General features: G+C 41.9%; 1 protein-coding gene across 4 annotated transcripts in view; it reads left to right on the top strand.

Moving 5' to 3' along the window:
* Positions 1-15,714, top strand: part of RTN4IP1 (reticulon 4 interacting protein 1) — a 59,817-nt gene that overhangs the window by 43,045 nt on the left and 1,058 nt on the right. For 3 of the 4 annotated variants that reach the window (XM_090037415.1, XM_090037401.1, XM_090037396.1), the window contains 4 exons: positions 825-873; positions 3,286-3,422; positions 5,501-5,684; positions 7,020-7,112. In XM_090037415.1, the coding sequence (XP_089893541.1) occupies positions 825-873; positions 3,286-3,422; positions 5,501-5,684; positions 7,020-7,112 (463 nt within the window). Of the gene's footprint in view, positions 1-824; positions 874-3,285; positions 3,423-5,500; positions 5,685-7,019; positions 7,113-12,493; positions 12,621-12,711; positions 12,869-15,714 lie in introns of all 4 variants that reach the window. The other variant, XR_016441140.1, reaches the window with a different exon arrangement.

The following is a 15,714-nucleotide window of genomic DNA, read 5'->3' as shown; positions in this document are numbered from 1 at the left end:
GACAAGTACATACGCATATTCTATTGACATAATTTGTCTCATATCTTCTAAAATGCCCCATTTTTGTGAATTCTAGTGCTGTAAACAAATCTCTTTTTTTAATTTATGAAAGTTTGTAAAACTATTTGAGAATTGATTTGCTCCCCCCACCATCAAAGATGTATCACAGTGCAAAACTGCTCAGTTTGTACAAAGTGTGAATCCACTTCAAATGAGTACTAAGCTTTATGTAGTTCTTTGGGGGAGGCAGGAAATGTGTGAATTCTTTAAACTTTTTTGATGTAAATGTTGACTTATTCTGGATTAGTGAAAAACCTAATAGGCAAGGGGTTCTCATCATTGTGGGAGATAGTGGTATTGACATAGGAATCTAGATCAGTGGTCCTACCTTATATTTGTAGGTACTTTAGGGGTTAATTCTTGAGACACTGATTTTGAAAAGCAACCACAAACTTTAATTTTAAGGTAAGGGACATTAAAATAGAAAAAAATATTGAAGTTTTTTGTTTTGGTTAGAACTGACTTTTTTTTTTTAATTCATATTTAAAAAATGTAAAAATTTTTAAAATTCACCTGTAGGCGTTTTGTTAAAACTGCAACAATATTGCAGTTATACTTAGCCTAGGCTTCTATTTAGATCAATTTTTACTGATCATGTTCTACTCCTTGTTGTGATTATACTTGCATAAGAAGGGATTAGAAAGGAGGGAATCATTACAAATATTGAGTATTTTATTAGTTTATTTCACTTGGATTCTTATGTGGCAGAATAGTCTTAGTATGTGTTTGGTCTTTTATCAACTGAAATTACTTTTATCTTGCAGAATATTAATCGTAGGAGCATCTGGAGGAGTTGGTACCTTTGCTATACAGGTAATGTTTTACAAGGCAAATGTTTTTTCCCTTAAAAGTACTCTAGGATTAAATAACTAAAATTTTAGGCAAGGAAAATTAGCAACTGCAGGGTGGTAAATTAGCAAGTGACTGAATGAACTCAGTGTAAGCTACAAAGGTAGAGAAATATGAAAGTAGTTTATTCTTTTCCAGATATACTGTTGTTTAAACCTAAAAGGAAGTTCAAGGAAGTATGACCCAGTTAAAGCATTCTCTCTAACTTTCTTGAGACTTGAAGTACATCACCTGATTTGAAAGGTTCACCCATACATGCACCTCAGAAGAGGTAAGCATGCAAATAGAATAAACCAGTATACATTTCAAATGAATTAAACCAACTGGTGTGGTTTGATGCAAATTCCCCTTTATATTTTTTTGTGCATCAAATGTACAGTAATGGTTCAGCATAAAATTTCTCCTTTCTCTTTATTTTAATAGGTCTTTACTTTGGAGAGAGGAGGTGGTCTTAAATAGGTTATTCATTTTGCAATGCATGCTTAACGTATTTTCATTTAATTTGGGTCCTTTGATTGAAAGCAGTGTTCCATTACACTTGAGCAGCTTTGTCTTCAGAATATCACCATATAGATGATTGTGCCACTAAACTTTGCTTTTACGTTTTTAGACAAGGATGGAAGATTGTTCAGTAGTACACTGTCCGAGTCAAGAGAAAGTACTAGGGGTGCACCAATAAAGATTTTTTGGGCCGATACCGATGGCCAATTACTAACCAGCCACATTGGCTGGTACTAATCCAATTGCCCATATGCAGCCTGGCAGCTTTTGTAGAGCAGCATCCAGGTGGTAAGTCTGGGGGGAAGGGAGCAGATTGAGGCCCCCACAGTGAGGGGCGGAATGGGGCTGGGGCTGGGGCAGGGACGGGGCAAGTGCTGCACAGCCAGGGTGGCATGGGGCACAGGACAGAGCTGAAGCTTGTCTGGGGGTGCGGGGAGAGGAGGGGTCAGGTCCTGCCGCTCGTTGCACCCCCGGGGAAGGCATGGGGGGGCATGTGCTCCCTGTATCTGTGTATGGGGCAAGGGTGGGTGCTGCCATGTGTTTGGGGCCGGAGGCTGTGCTGAACTGTTCCTGGTGGGGGGGCTGGGCCCAGGCTGTGCTTGGGGTGGGGCAGGTGATGGTGGTGCTGGAAGAGGGGATATGGGGGGGCCCTACAGCCACCCCAGAATTCACCATAATGCCCCCTGCCAGGAAGAGCCTGGCGCAACCTTCAGCCATGACCGTGCAGTGGCAGCCTGCCCTTGCTCTATGCACAGAACCGGGAAGCACATGTCTCCTCTGGGGGTGTCTCAGTGGCAGGAACCGCCCCCCAAGACAACCTGCAGCTCTGTCCTGTGATCCACCCCGCGCCAGCTTTGTAGCCCCTGCTCTGCCCCGCTTCTCCCTCACTGCAGGGGGCCTCAATCTGTTCCCCCTCCCCCACCCCACCCTACCCCTTTCTTCCACAGACTTATTGGCAGGACGCTGCTTAGCAAGCTCCCGGGCTGCATTCCTAGCAATGTGCATGCTGCAGTTGCATGCATGCGCGTGGCATTTATCGGCAACATTATCTGCCATATCAGACAAAAAAAAAAGCCGATTGCCAATAATGTTGATTTTCCTTTTATTGGTGCTGAAACAATATGGACCAGTACACCTCTAGAAAGTAGTTTGCTAAATATTTTCCCTGGGAAAGGTTGAGTTTGCTACTGATTAGCTGTGATTGTTATTGAACTGAATAATAAATTCCTGCGCCACGTTTTCAGTTGGTAAATGTCCGAGAAGCTATTGCAGAGAAGCCTGTAAGTGGCTTAGAAAGAGTCAGATTAATTTATACAGTAGAGGTAAATTAAACAGCTAACACAACTTGTTTCTGTTACTGCAGTTTTATAGACTAGAATCTAACAAGGCACCACCTGCTAAATTTATGTCTGATAAATTAGAGAGCTTTGTTTTTGTTCCTCTCTGTCTTGAAGCACTGAGTCCTGTACATAGGGTACTTTACTGACAATAATTTAAAATGTTCTAAGGTTTTCAGTTTTCAGGCTGTCAGCCAAATACACACGGAAGCAAGCTGGAGCACCTGGGTAACTGCCTTTCAAAATGGGTCATTTGGTTAGAGAGCCTTTGGTTAGCGAGCCTTTCATTCAAAGGAATCCAGTGTCTGAGGTTTATAAGAGGCATCAAAGCGGTAAACTTTAAAAAACTGCATATTGATAAATTCCCAACCACTTCAGAGCCACATGTTAACAAATCGCCCTGTATAGTAGTAACACAATAACACCACAGCCTCCACTGTCTGGTAGCTGTTAATAACAAAATGACATTTTGGCTTTTTGGGCAGTTTCATCGTTTGAGTCCCTTTTAAACCATGCTATATTTCTGGTCTGTTTTTAGCTAATGAAGGCCTGGGGTGCTCATGTAACAGCAGTTTGTTCTCAGGATGCCAAATCACTAGTGACAAAGCTTGGAGCAGATGATGTAATTGATTACAAGTCTGGAGACACAGAAGAGCAACTGAAACTTCTTCCCTTGTAGGTATTGCTGTAGTTAGATATCTGTACCAGTGATTCTCAGCCAGTGTGCTGTGGCACCCTGGGGTGCCTTGAGCTCCTTTCAAGGGTTTCCTGGGATTCCATGCAGTATTATCACTGTTAAGGGTGCACATGTGATTCACAAAATAAATACAGATATTTTAAAGAAGAATCCATTGTCATAGAATTATGGCGAAGTTGGGCCGCAAGGGACATCCCAGAAGTAATCTAGTCCAGTTGCCTGCCTGAAGCAGGATCATCTCTATTCAAACCATCCCATACAAGCCATAATCTAACCTCCACATAAGGCTACCATCAACAGTGTTAACAGTGAGACCTGTTGTGGTCTTGCTCAGTTCTTTGCAACAGAAGAATTGCTCCATTATTTTTCTGTAGTCAAAAATAAGTGAGAACTAGGAATGGACCTCTTCTGAGCAGTGCCTTGAGTTTAATGCCTCAAATCTGTCAAGCGGTGCCTTGAATCTAGAAACATTAAGCACCACTAATCTGAAAGATGGGTGGTAGCAAGCAAACAAGTTTTCGCTGCATATACCTTTTGGAGACTTGAATCTTAATTAGCTGATGAGACTCCCTTGTTTTCTGGGTTTTCAGCCTCCCTGTTTGTAACACTTTAAATGCCTAAAGCAAACTTTTCCCAACCCAGCTTTGAATATGGTTCGCAAAGTAACAAAAATGTAGACTACATGGTAGAGTTAAGACAGGGAAGCTGGATTTTTGGGGAAGAGTTCAACTATTTAACCACAGATATGGTTGTGGTTTGCATAGTTATATGAGTTTCCATTCAAGCATTTTGAGGCATTTTTACTAAATTCTGAAAGAAATCTCACAAACCACAAGAAGGGGACACTGAGGCATGGAACAGTTAGTAAATTGTTTTTAGTCCAGTGGTAAGAGGATGTCACAGGTGGAAATAGATTCAGCGTTCCTCACTGTTGTGATAGTGTTGGAATGATATTGTAGCCGTGATGGTCCAGTAAGTATGTGAGAGGCAAGGATTTGTGTGGGTGATATCTTCTATTCATTGGACTAACTGCCTGGTTTGACTAAATTTAGACAAACTTTCTTTGGCAGTTTTCTTGTCTGTTGGCTGCTCCTGGCAGTGTTTTCTTCTCCAGTCTTACAGACCTGCAAACTGTTTGTGGCCTGGTGTTTCCTCAGACCTGAAGAACACACTGCATTTGAAAGCTCGTTTAAGTCTATTCCAACTACGGAGTTGGTTGGTCCAATACAAGATACCTCCCACAGAAATCTTTGTCTTCAGCATTCCTGACACTCAGTACAGCCGTGTCAGATAAGTAACACATGCGGCAAGATATATACGTTTATGTTTAGCATATTTCCTTGGAATCAAAATTTGTCATTGATAGGATTTTTGTAGCTTCTTTTTTGAAAGAATTATTCAGATCGATGTTTTGATAATTATATTTCAATCCAAATAATTTTATAGTTAAGTTTTATAGTAAAATGTTAGCTGGAAAAAAACCAAGAAGCTCTAAAATATGTGAACCTGCCTTTAATATTAAGACTTGGGAAAACAAAGAGGTTACATTGACTTAAAAGAGAGCAGGGACTTACTGCAGAGCAGGTGATGCATGGTAACTATCTGTGTGCTACCCTAACTTTATGATAAGTGGAAAGTAAGCAGCTTAAAACATATAAACTAGCTGCAGCTCTTAGGCAAGTTCTCATTCTCTTTTAACTTGGAGTAATTTGTTCATTTGTTCATATCCTAAACAATTAAGCCACTGTGCAGTGACGTTGTTAGCTTATGTGTTGTGCCTGTAGTGCATGAGTAGTAACCATAATGTCCTTTGTGTTCAGTAGGCCTGGGGCCCAGTGAACTAGCATTTAGCTTGAGGTTTGGGACTTTGCTCCTTTGCTGTAGGCAATTTGTGTCAATACAGAGCATCTGCAGATGGGAAATTTCAGCTTACACCAGTCCCTGCTAAGAGCTAGCTACGCTCTGAATTAAGTGAGATAATGACAAGACTCTTTGTATTTTCAGAGCAACACAGTGATTTGGGTTTTTTTTAAGCTTGTCCTTTGCCTGTCTCCAGGTTTGATTTCATACTAGATAATGTTGGTGGATCCACTGAGAAATGGGCTCTACATTTTCTCAAGAGATGGTCAGGAGCTACATATGTCACTTTAGTAACGCCCTTTCTACTGAATATGGATAGACTTGGTGTAGCAGATGGCATGTTACAAACGGGAATCACTATGAGTACTAAAGCTGTGAAGGTATGTTAACAACATGCAATATTTTAATGCTTGGCAACAGACGACGGATGCAACCAGTTTACGGGTACATTGGGCAGCTGCTTTGCTTGGTCTCTGTATGCTCAGTGGGGCAAATTCAGACTTACTTCACTATTCCTTCTCAAAACAAAAAATACACACAGGTGTGATGCTAGTTAAGGAAGAATTGGCATCTGTCTGCCTGCTGGGTCAGAGAGATGGGAGAGTCACAGTTCTTATTTTTCATTGTAGCTTTCTATGTGTAAACTTCCTCCTGAGTCCTACTGTTTAGTGGCACTAAATGCAGCAAGTAAATCCCTGCGCCAGACATTGGGAAGTACTTTTTGCCATTGATTTTAGCTGAGTGAAATCCTAACAAGATATATTACTCCACGGAAGTTTTTTTTTTTGGCTAAACCACTCCTCATGGAGGGAAATCCCACAACAAGGCATTCCTTCTTTAATCTCTTTCTTCTGCTGTGTCTAGGTGGCAAAGTTGTCACCCTGATTATTCCCCTCTTCAGTGACTTCTTACTCTGAGCATGGGAAAAAATAAGTTTTTGGAGTGTTTTGTTCTGTTTTGCTTTGTTATGTTTTTAGCCGTGTAGAGTCCTTACTTGATATCATTGTTGATGAAGTTGGGACTGAACAATCACAAACTGACCTTGAAGCAACTGCCAGGGTTTAAAAACAACTTTAATTGGAGGGTTGGGGTGGAAGGAGGAGGCAGCTGCTGCTGCTGCTGCTTTTTTTTTTTTTTTTTTTTTTAAGATACAGTAAATATGTTTCACTGAGTTTTTAATAAGAGTTAATTATACTGTGCTGACAGTATCAGATGTTGGTTATCACCTCAAAAAATAGATATGGCTATGTAGCAGCTGTGCTAGTTTCATGTGACCCCACAAGTATACCTTAGCAACCCATCATCAGGTAGTAATGACTTTCATTCATCACTTCAGCTAGATTTGAACCATTGGCCTAGAGTAGAAGGACTCCAGTTCATTCAGTTCCCTTTGTTAATATATATTGAACATAAAATTTGCACGATAAAACCTTGCACAATTTGTAGTTTGCATAAAAAGTCCCCTCATTTCTGGCTGTACAGAAAAGTCTGTTCTCACAGCTAATTAACTTGTGCAATTGTGCGCCAGAATTCACTCTGTTCCTATTGTGGCAACGCAGCCTCCATGTCTGTGTGTCTAACCATCTGCTTTGGTGACATTTTTATCAACTGTGACCAACAATTCCAGCCCTTGAAGTCTCATCTCTTGTTTTGCCCCCTCTTGTTTTTTTTAGTTTATATTTTTAATTTAGTATATGTATGCCTGTCTATTTCAGCACCTCTGTAAAGGAGTTCATTATCGATGGGCGTTTTTCACGCCAAGTGGCATATTTTTGGATGAAATAGCGGAACTGGTCAATTCAGGAAAGGTATGTCAGAATCAGTCATTTAACCTTCTGTGTTATTGCCTAAATAAATGCTGCTTTGATTTTAAAAAATATTGTGTAATGGAAAAGTAAGCAATGAAATGTTGCAGTAGGTTTTCCATGACAAAAATGTTAGTGTTACTTTAAAATCCTCCTCTCACAGGTAGTTAGTTCCCTTTCCAGTATATAGAGCTTATACATGAGTGTTTCTCACTGATAATGGTTAATTGCAGGAATTTTAAAATATGACATCTAAGAGGTTTCAGGTAAAGTGATTTACTGTGCTTGCTACTTTTGCTACTGGAAATTGTGAGGGTGAGTTTGCTGCAGAGAGGGTGTGGTGGCAGATGGGCTGTGGTGTTATGACAATGCTTGTGGCATCACAGATTTCCCTTAACCCTTAGTGTTTGGCTTACTTCATAGCACCTGTGTGCTGTTGAAATGCATTTTTCTGCCTATGTACTCCTGTTCCAACTAAGCCAAAGCCAGAAAGGAGGCAGAAACTATTGCCCTGAAAGTGGTCCCTACTGTTGCTCCTGAGCACAAGCAAGACAATGATCCTGTGAGTGGTGATGCACAGTACACTCAGGAGTACTGCAGAAGCACTATAGAAATGCCCACTGTATTCATCGCTTTAAGCACAAATGTCATAGCCTAAAAAGAACCCACAGCAAGTGCTTCACTCCTGTGTCCTTGTGCAGCCATACTCAATAAATGCTAATTCAGTGAGGTGCAGAATTACCATTTTTTTTTCCAGGGTTACAATTTGTTCATCTTCCTGGCTGGTTGCAGCACGTTTGTGTTCTGTTCTTACCTTGTATTCAAAACAGAAATGCAGAATATGCCTGTGAAAGTCTGTTCGGAAATACCTATTTATGCTGTAGAGAGAAGGCTTAATTGGCTTTCACCTGTCTAATAATCTGGACAGGTGAATGCTAATGCTATTTAGAATGTACGTCATACATTTATGGATGTCCTGATGTACCTTTTGTTGTAAGATGATCATGAGAATAAAGATGTTTGCTTAGTCTTTTATTCTGTGTCTACAAAAACAGATCATAATATCAGAGGTTGTTTATATATGTAGTCATTATACCAGCAGTATGTAAGTTATTTCGTTATAAAATGGTTTGAACATTTGTAGTGCTAAAGGTGTGGGAAGAGACTAAAATGCACTTTTCTTAGATCTTTTAATATTGTGCATTTGTGTTGCCAGTATACATTGGTTCCCTCGGACAGAGGGAACCAATGTTCGGTGGCATAGAAATATGAAAAGGGGAGGTGGAAAAGATAAGGATACATCTGTCACAGAATGTCCTGTATCAGAGTTATCATTGATACTTTTTTGTGAAAATGGATTATCCTAGGGGTGCTGACAGACCTGACAGTGGCTCTGACAGACGCAACAGTTTGATGCATGATCAGCCACTGAAAGTGGCTGACAGAAGTGCGTGGCTGCAGAGCACTTTAAAAAGGTCCAGTCGGGTGACAATCTGAACCCTCATTATGAGTGTTCCGATGAAGGCACTCCAGATCAGCACACTATGTGCTCATGTGTTCATTAATATCTGTCAACATGGCTGGAAGCAGGGCTTATCTGACACAGCTGAGCTCTGCTCCCTATGCTGTCTTCCGAATGGGAGCGAGGAAGGAGAGTGGAGGGAACTCATTCTGGGGTTTGCCCAACCAATACTGGAGAGTGGGCCAGAGAGCCCCCCAAGGTGGGGGTGGCTCCAGTCCACCTGTCCCACTCTCCAGCTCTGGCTGAGTAACCCTCAAAACAAGCCCTCTTCTCTCCCTTCACCCCCTCCCATTCCAAAGAGAGCACCAGGGCTTGGAGGCAGGAAGAGTGGCTGGAAAGACAGTCACTCTGAAACTGCACCTCATTTTGCAATCCCTCAGACCCAACAGCAAATGTCTGTTGGGTCCTGGGGATCGCTGTAACTCCTGGCACTTCCTGTGAAGCATCATGCGTTACAGCTGGGAGCTGTGTGTGCCCTCAGTGAAGATTTTAAAAGCTAAATTCAGGGTGGCTGGCCTTGCAGGTGGTCATTACCTGTTGAAGGTACTGGAATCCTTCGTTTGTTGGTGGGCTTTTGGGTCAGGTTTTCATTCTCATTCAGCATGCAGGCTGAATATGTTTTTGGGTGACTCTAACCCAGTACTTTCAAAATTGTATTGAATCATCTTGTGAACTTTTCAAATACTTTTTTTTGGTGGGCAGAGAGGAGGGACGAATTGTCTACCATGAGGTAGAACATTAAGAGACTTCTTGAGAAAGGGCAGGTCACTGGCTTTGTGCAGGGAAGCATGGCTTGTTTGGACGATTCTCTTACTTCTCTCTTTGCTCAGGTTAATGATTTAAAGAGGTGGAAACCTTTAAAAATATGCACCTTAAGTAATTTTTAAGTGTGCAAATGAAAACTGCCCTCTGAAAGTGTAGTCCTGGAATTATTGCTATCTCACCATGAGGTGCTGTGTTCCATGCACCTCTGAACGCGAGCTTCCAACATGAGGGAGACCATGTACTGTGGGTTCTTGCTCCTCCCCAACATGGGCATGCTCACAAGATGGTTTATTGGAAAATGCATTAATTTAAGTATGTAATGGCATTGTATATTGCAGCTTTCTGGATACCCCAACATGAAATACATTTGGCTATCATTGGTGAGAGTTAGTAGATGATAACATGCTGCACACATGATGATTTTTTCAAATGGTTTTTATTTATACACAAAGTCCTATCACAGCTACAACAACATTCCAACCCTGCAACTCGTATGTATCAGTTGTTCTACCTAATCATAGGCTACATGCATGCCAAATTGGCATATGATTTTTAGGTAGGTTTGAGCAGTCACAAAAGTGCCTTAGCTGGTTTAAGAGATTTTTCTTCTTGGATTACTCAAAGGTGACCAAAAATAATTTTCTCAGACTTTTTAAAACTATCTCCCCTCTAGGCAGAGAACATACTGGAGAAGTCTTACCATGGGCCTCTGTATAGTGTGCTGTCAATAAATAAAGTATCTGTTTGAAAAGACATTTCCAAAATAGTGAGTAGTTCCTGAAGGCAGAATATTTGGAAGAAAGGGATTTGCACCAAGTTAATTTCTCAGCTCTTTTCAGTCAGGAACACGCACATACTTCTCACATGACTGACTCTATCTCACATGGGTTCATTACTTTTATTCTTTGTAAATTATTTGTAGAGAGCTAGCTGGGAGCCTCCATCATGGGCCATAGGTATTGTGATAGGTGCTATACATGCACAGCAGCAGTGCTGTCCATACACCCAAACAACTTGGAGTCTATATGGCCTGGTATACACTAGAAAAGGTTTGCCAGGGTAGCTAAACCAGCACATAGTCCTTCCACAGATGCAGCTTTTATTGGCAAAAATGGGCCTTTGCTGGCACATCGTACATATACTGGGCTTTTTGTGAAGTCATTTGTCTTTGTGAAAAAGCACTCGTTGCAACTTGTTAACATCTTAAGCCTGTCTAACAGTGTCACAACAAAGTATCTTATTATCTGATTTTCCCACAGTTCGCTGGGAAAGAACTTGGCTGTCCTGTGCATTCATGGGGAGGATTGTGGGAAGGGGCTAGAGGGCCACTAGTGCTGGAGATGATTTGGCCTGCTTTGCTGTTAGGGATTGGTTAACTACCCATATGAATGATTGCATTTGGTTTTAGCATAGTCTCTCAAGGAGGCCAGATAGCACTGGTTGAAAGCATCAAAAATTAAACTGTTAGAGGCTTTTCTGTGTGGATGGAGTGACTATTAGGGGACGGTACTTGAGTAAAAGCTTGCAGTAAAGACCTACCTAGAAAGCAACCCCTCCTTGTTAGGGTCAATTGGAAAGCTTGCACCTACACTTCTTAACTTGGTGCATTTCACGCTTTCTCATTAGACAGTCTTTGACTTCAATTTGCGTTCCATATTGGCTGGCCAGAACCCAAAATTGTTGATTACTGAGAGAGACAGCAAAGGCTGTCTGTTAAATACCCCATCTCGTCAAAAAAAATAGTCTGACTACCACTCATTGTAGAGATGTAAAAACCTGTGATTTTTTTTTTTAAATTATTATTATTAAAACACAGCTGTTCCTCTTTCTTCTCAGATGGTGCATCCTGCTCATGCTGTTAATGAAAATGCTCTGTGATTATATTATGAGTTTTCTCTGAGCAGAGCTTACACAAAACTTACACTCTCCATGGAGGTGTTGGGCTCTTTTGGAATATATGCATTTGTGTGAACCCTGATTAGAGCTGTCAACAGATGGCAGGCTCTCAGTCAACTGTGTTGCTCTCTGGCTTGATGTAATGTGTATTGTGGTAAAGGAGCACTGATGTTCAGGCCTCTGTTCTACTGGGAAGGGAGGGAAGTGCACCCAGATTTACTTAAAAATATCTTTAGCAGATCAGGTAAGCTTGGCTAACAAATAAACATAGCTGCTGAACCTGGTGGGGTCTCTTGCCGCTGAGTGGGTCAGGTGTGGCAGGTGAGAGGATTTTCTCATTAGGAGAGAAGTTTCCTTCTATTGAAAAAGCTAATTCAGGAAGAAGGCAATGTGAACATGAAGTGCAGCTGCCAAAACTCTTCTGCCTTCTTTTTAGGTGAGATTTATCACAGTGGTCAGATTAAATTTACAGGACAAGTGAGTAAGATAGTGTGTCTGACAGCAGCTTTCCAGTATCTGCTATGAAAGAACTCCACGAGATGTGTAGACTGTGCTGATTAGAGCCTTCCTCTGATGGTTTAATGCTTTAAACTGAACCCAACACCGTCTGGATTTCTTCTGAGGAGGAGAATTTGGCTTGGCCTGGCAAAGACAATACTTCTGTGGCTTGAGTCGTCTTTTCATTGTGTGGATCCTGTTCCAGGTCTTGTTGGTGACCTGCAGACCATAATGACTCATAACCATGCTACATTTGGGGAAGTTTTAACTGATTTAGCTGCTGGCATTATGTTTTTTGTGTGGTACTTGCCCTAGATTATCATGGACTGTTATGGTGGTGTTACAGGTATCTGTAAATCATTTTTTTTTTTAATGTAACATCACACTTAGTCCTAGATGACAGGATAACAACCCAAATTAATTAAGCTTTTCCACTGAGAAACTGAGCTATAAAGAGGTTGTCACATATCCAGGATCTGAAAGGAAATAAAACCTGGACCAGAATCAAGAACTTTTGCCTCCTGTTCCTAGGTTGTAACCACCAGAGCAGTCTGCCTTTCTGTGCATGCACATATGTGTGCGTGTATGAATGAATTTGATCGTTTTTTCGTTTTTTCATAGGCAAGTCTAAAGTGCTAACAAGTTGTAGGCCAGGGATGTGAAACATCTGACCCTTTTGTATTTCTGTTCATGCAATATTCAGATTCTGGGGTACCTACACTTCTGTTGAAAATTCCTGATTTGTGAGGCTACCCTTGAATGCATGACCAGAATAATCTGGCAGGTGGCATATTGTTGGATTTGTCTGCAACTTCAAATATCCAAGAGGGGTGAGTTTCCTTTGCTCCTGTTCTCTTGCTGGAGTGCTCATTTTCCAGCCTATTGACAATGCTTCAAATGTTTGGTTACATATCATTTCAGTGGTGGAATGGAGAAAGGGTGGGAGTGAAACCAGTGGAAAGTAGGACATGAGCAGTGCAGCAGGGAAGGAACTGCACAGCTAAAAGCAGCAGAGAAACAGGAAGAAGGATGGGAAAGGAAGAGAAACAAAGGGCAAGAAGTAGTGGAGTCCCTCAAGGTGAGCATATTTTCAAGTCAGTTATGGTAAGGTACACAACGAGCCTTTTAATGTGTAGCGAAGACGTGAGGCATGCCATGGGGGGGAAGGGAAGTATCAAGTCCTACATTTGGACCTCTGCTCAAAAACGGTAGTTACAGGCAGAACTTGACTCTCCCCAAAGAAGGGGTGCCATGAGTTAGGCTGTATCTCAAGCTGTGACATGTTTTTCACCACATGCTCAAAAACATACTGCGTGAAGGTTGTGGACTGAGACGTGTGTGAATCCCATGCTTCCCTAGTTGTAAATATTAGTGCACAGAGCCCCCTTCAGGTGTAAAGGCCTCAGTGTATATAGGGCACGGAGAAGATTGCCAGTCATCCTCATTGCTTTGCAAATGATGGGTTTGGATCCTGCAGTCCTTATCCGCTCCCTTCAGACTTGAAAGGGCTTTGGTGTGTCCTGCCTACTACAGATATAACCACCTGTAGCAAAGGACTCGAATTGGCAGCAGTGCAAAACCTGCAGTTAATAACTTGGATGTTTGCAGCCAGCATCCCAGTCCTAGCCTACTGAGTTCAGATCTGGATTTGCTCTGATACCATTTCAGTGCTTTCTGTAGGATATTTGTAAACAGCATCAGCCGATAGAATTTTTTTGGAAATCCGTAAAGAGCTGATTTTGAAGTGCCCAGGGCTCCATTCCTAAAGTATATTCTGCGCTGCTAAGAAGAGAGCAAGAAAACATCACTTGGATCCAATCTTTGTTTTCAGACACGTGTCTGTAGTGCTGCATGTAATCCCTTCACTCTGTGACTTCAGTATTTAATCCCTTTTCCCTGAACAAATAGGTGCCTCTTACAGCAAGGGGGCGGGGGGGGGGGGGGGAGGACGACAATGACTGATGTGTGGATGCAACTAGGCAGTGTTTTCATTATCCAGTTAATCTCCATCTATCATCACGTATTCAACAAACAGCCGCACTCCCCTTGCTGCCTGCCTGCTCACAGGAAGAAATTTTATCTTAGTCAGTTGATTATGGTAAAGGCTGAATGACTCATTGCACTGTGATCCTGTTAGCCCTTTCAGGGTTATTCAAACAATGGGAATGATCAGCCAGACAGATGAAATGTTTAATGCTCTAGATTGCCAGGGTCATCAGTTTAGCGTTCATGTCTCTGCAGCAGTGCCTAGGGCTGGCTTTCAGATCAGACTAGTGGTTTACAACAATGTAGCAGATGACCATTGGGTGACAGTGATGCACACGCTGTTTTGAATTCTGTCAAGTTATGTTCAGGGCATACCTGAATCCCCTCCATCACCGGTTTTATGATGGAACTTTCCCTAGACTGAGGTGAGAACACTGCACAGATTGATCCGGGTTGTGCCATAACCTTAAGGAAATGCTCACTAGTTGCTTATGATGAGATTGTAGTAATGTTCTTGCTTTTCATTCAGTATGTAATTACTATTGGTATTTGGAGTCATGTTTATTCTTCCTTCTCCTGTAGTCCGCCCTTCTGACTTTCACACTACAGATTGTATCCGATTTTATACTTCACACTACAGCCTGTCTCATTCTACATGCTCCACACAACAGATTGTTCTCTTCTTTCCCCTTTACTGTTTGAATATCTCCACCCTTCCACGGGCCAGACCTCCCCCACTGCAACTAGTCTGCTCAGAAAGCAGGGGGGGAAAAATCCCCCAGTCTTCCTGGTTTCTTTGTAAACTAAAGTATGACTTTGCAAGTATTATTAGTAGAAGCCTTTTTTTAGCCATTTCCCTGAACTTGGGGTCAGTACTGGTCCTCTGGCCAGGACACCAAACAAGTATGCCTTGCCCTCAGTCACTTCTGCTCCAGCAGTTACTTATTAGGAGATGGTATGCAGCATCTATCTGGCCTCTCCTCAGAGCAGGGGGTCAGACTCTTCCCAAACAGTCCCTGTGTTCAGGCATATCAACCTTATGCACTCTGCAGAATGACATGTTGGCGTGTATTTATTTCCAGAGTATCTTTAAGGGGGAATAAAATGCTAATTCTGATCTTTAGCTCACCAACCATCAGGAACTGCATGGGGGAGTTAAGCTGATAATGCACAGTTCTACGTTTGGCACCATCCAGGTCTCCAAACCAGAAGCCAGGTGATGGAGATCAGGTGATACTGCAGCCTGAAACATTTTATGCCATCAGGATGAATATGCCAGTACTGTTTGTCTTCATCCTGCTCGTGTGACAGACCCAGTTTAGAACCAGGATTTATAAAATTTCTTACACTCATCAAACAACATTCTTCGAGGACTGATATCCTGGTTTATTGTAGTCAGAGAAGACAAAGCGAGCAGTTAATCTGTTGCAGCTCTTGGGCTTTTCTTTGGGGAATTGCACACAAAGACATTGAAAGTTAGAGGGGATGAGCAAAGGACCAAGATGAGGTGTTTCAGCTGCTAGCTGGCATTTGTGCAGCTGCTGGGAGGAGTGTCATGGTGCCAGGTTTCAAAAGCCTGTTTGGGAAACACATGTATGGAACAGCTTGTTGTTGATGTGCTTTGTGCACTTGCTTTCTGGACTGTTTCTGTAAATGTGCCTCTGCGTTTAAGTTAGAGCTAAAGGCTGGAGGAGCCAGTATGCTGAAGTGCTTATAAAAGAGTTCTGGTCTTTGAAATGTACTAGTAGTTTGTTTCTGTATTATTGTATTATGCCTGAGCCTTTTGCAGGTATTTAAATATGGGAACTCAGGAGGTAATCATCTATTTTAAAGAATTCAACTGGACAGCTTAAGAGAGGGGAGAAGGGAACAGCAACTTTTCCCAAGAGATTTATCATCAACAAGTGCCTTAAGGACTAAGCAGCTTTTCTGGCATAA

This window comes from Crocodylus siamensis, chromosome 1, assembly GCF_052110815.1.
Source record: "Crocodylus siamensis isolate JL-2025a chromosome 1, ASM5211081v1, whole genome shotgun sequence".
Classification (NCBI taxonomy): domain Eukaryota; kingdom Metazoa; phylum Chordata; order Crocodylia; family Crocodylidae; genus Crocodylus; species Crocodylus siamensis.
The sequence above is the reverse complement of the archived record's forward strand: the minus strand, read 5'-3'. Positions and strand labels throughout refer to the sequence as shown.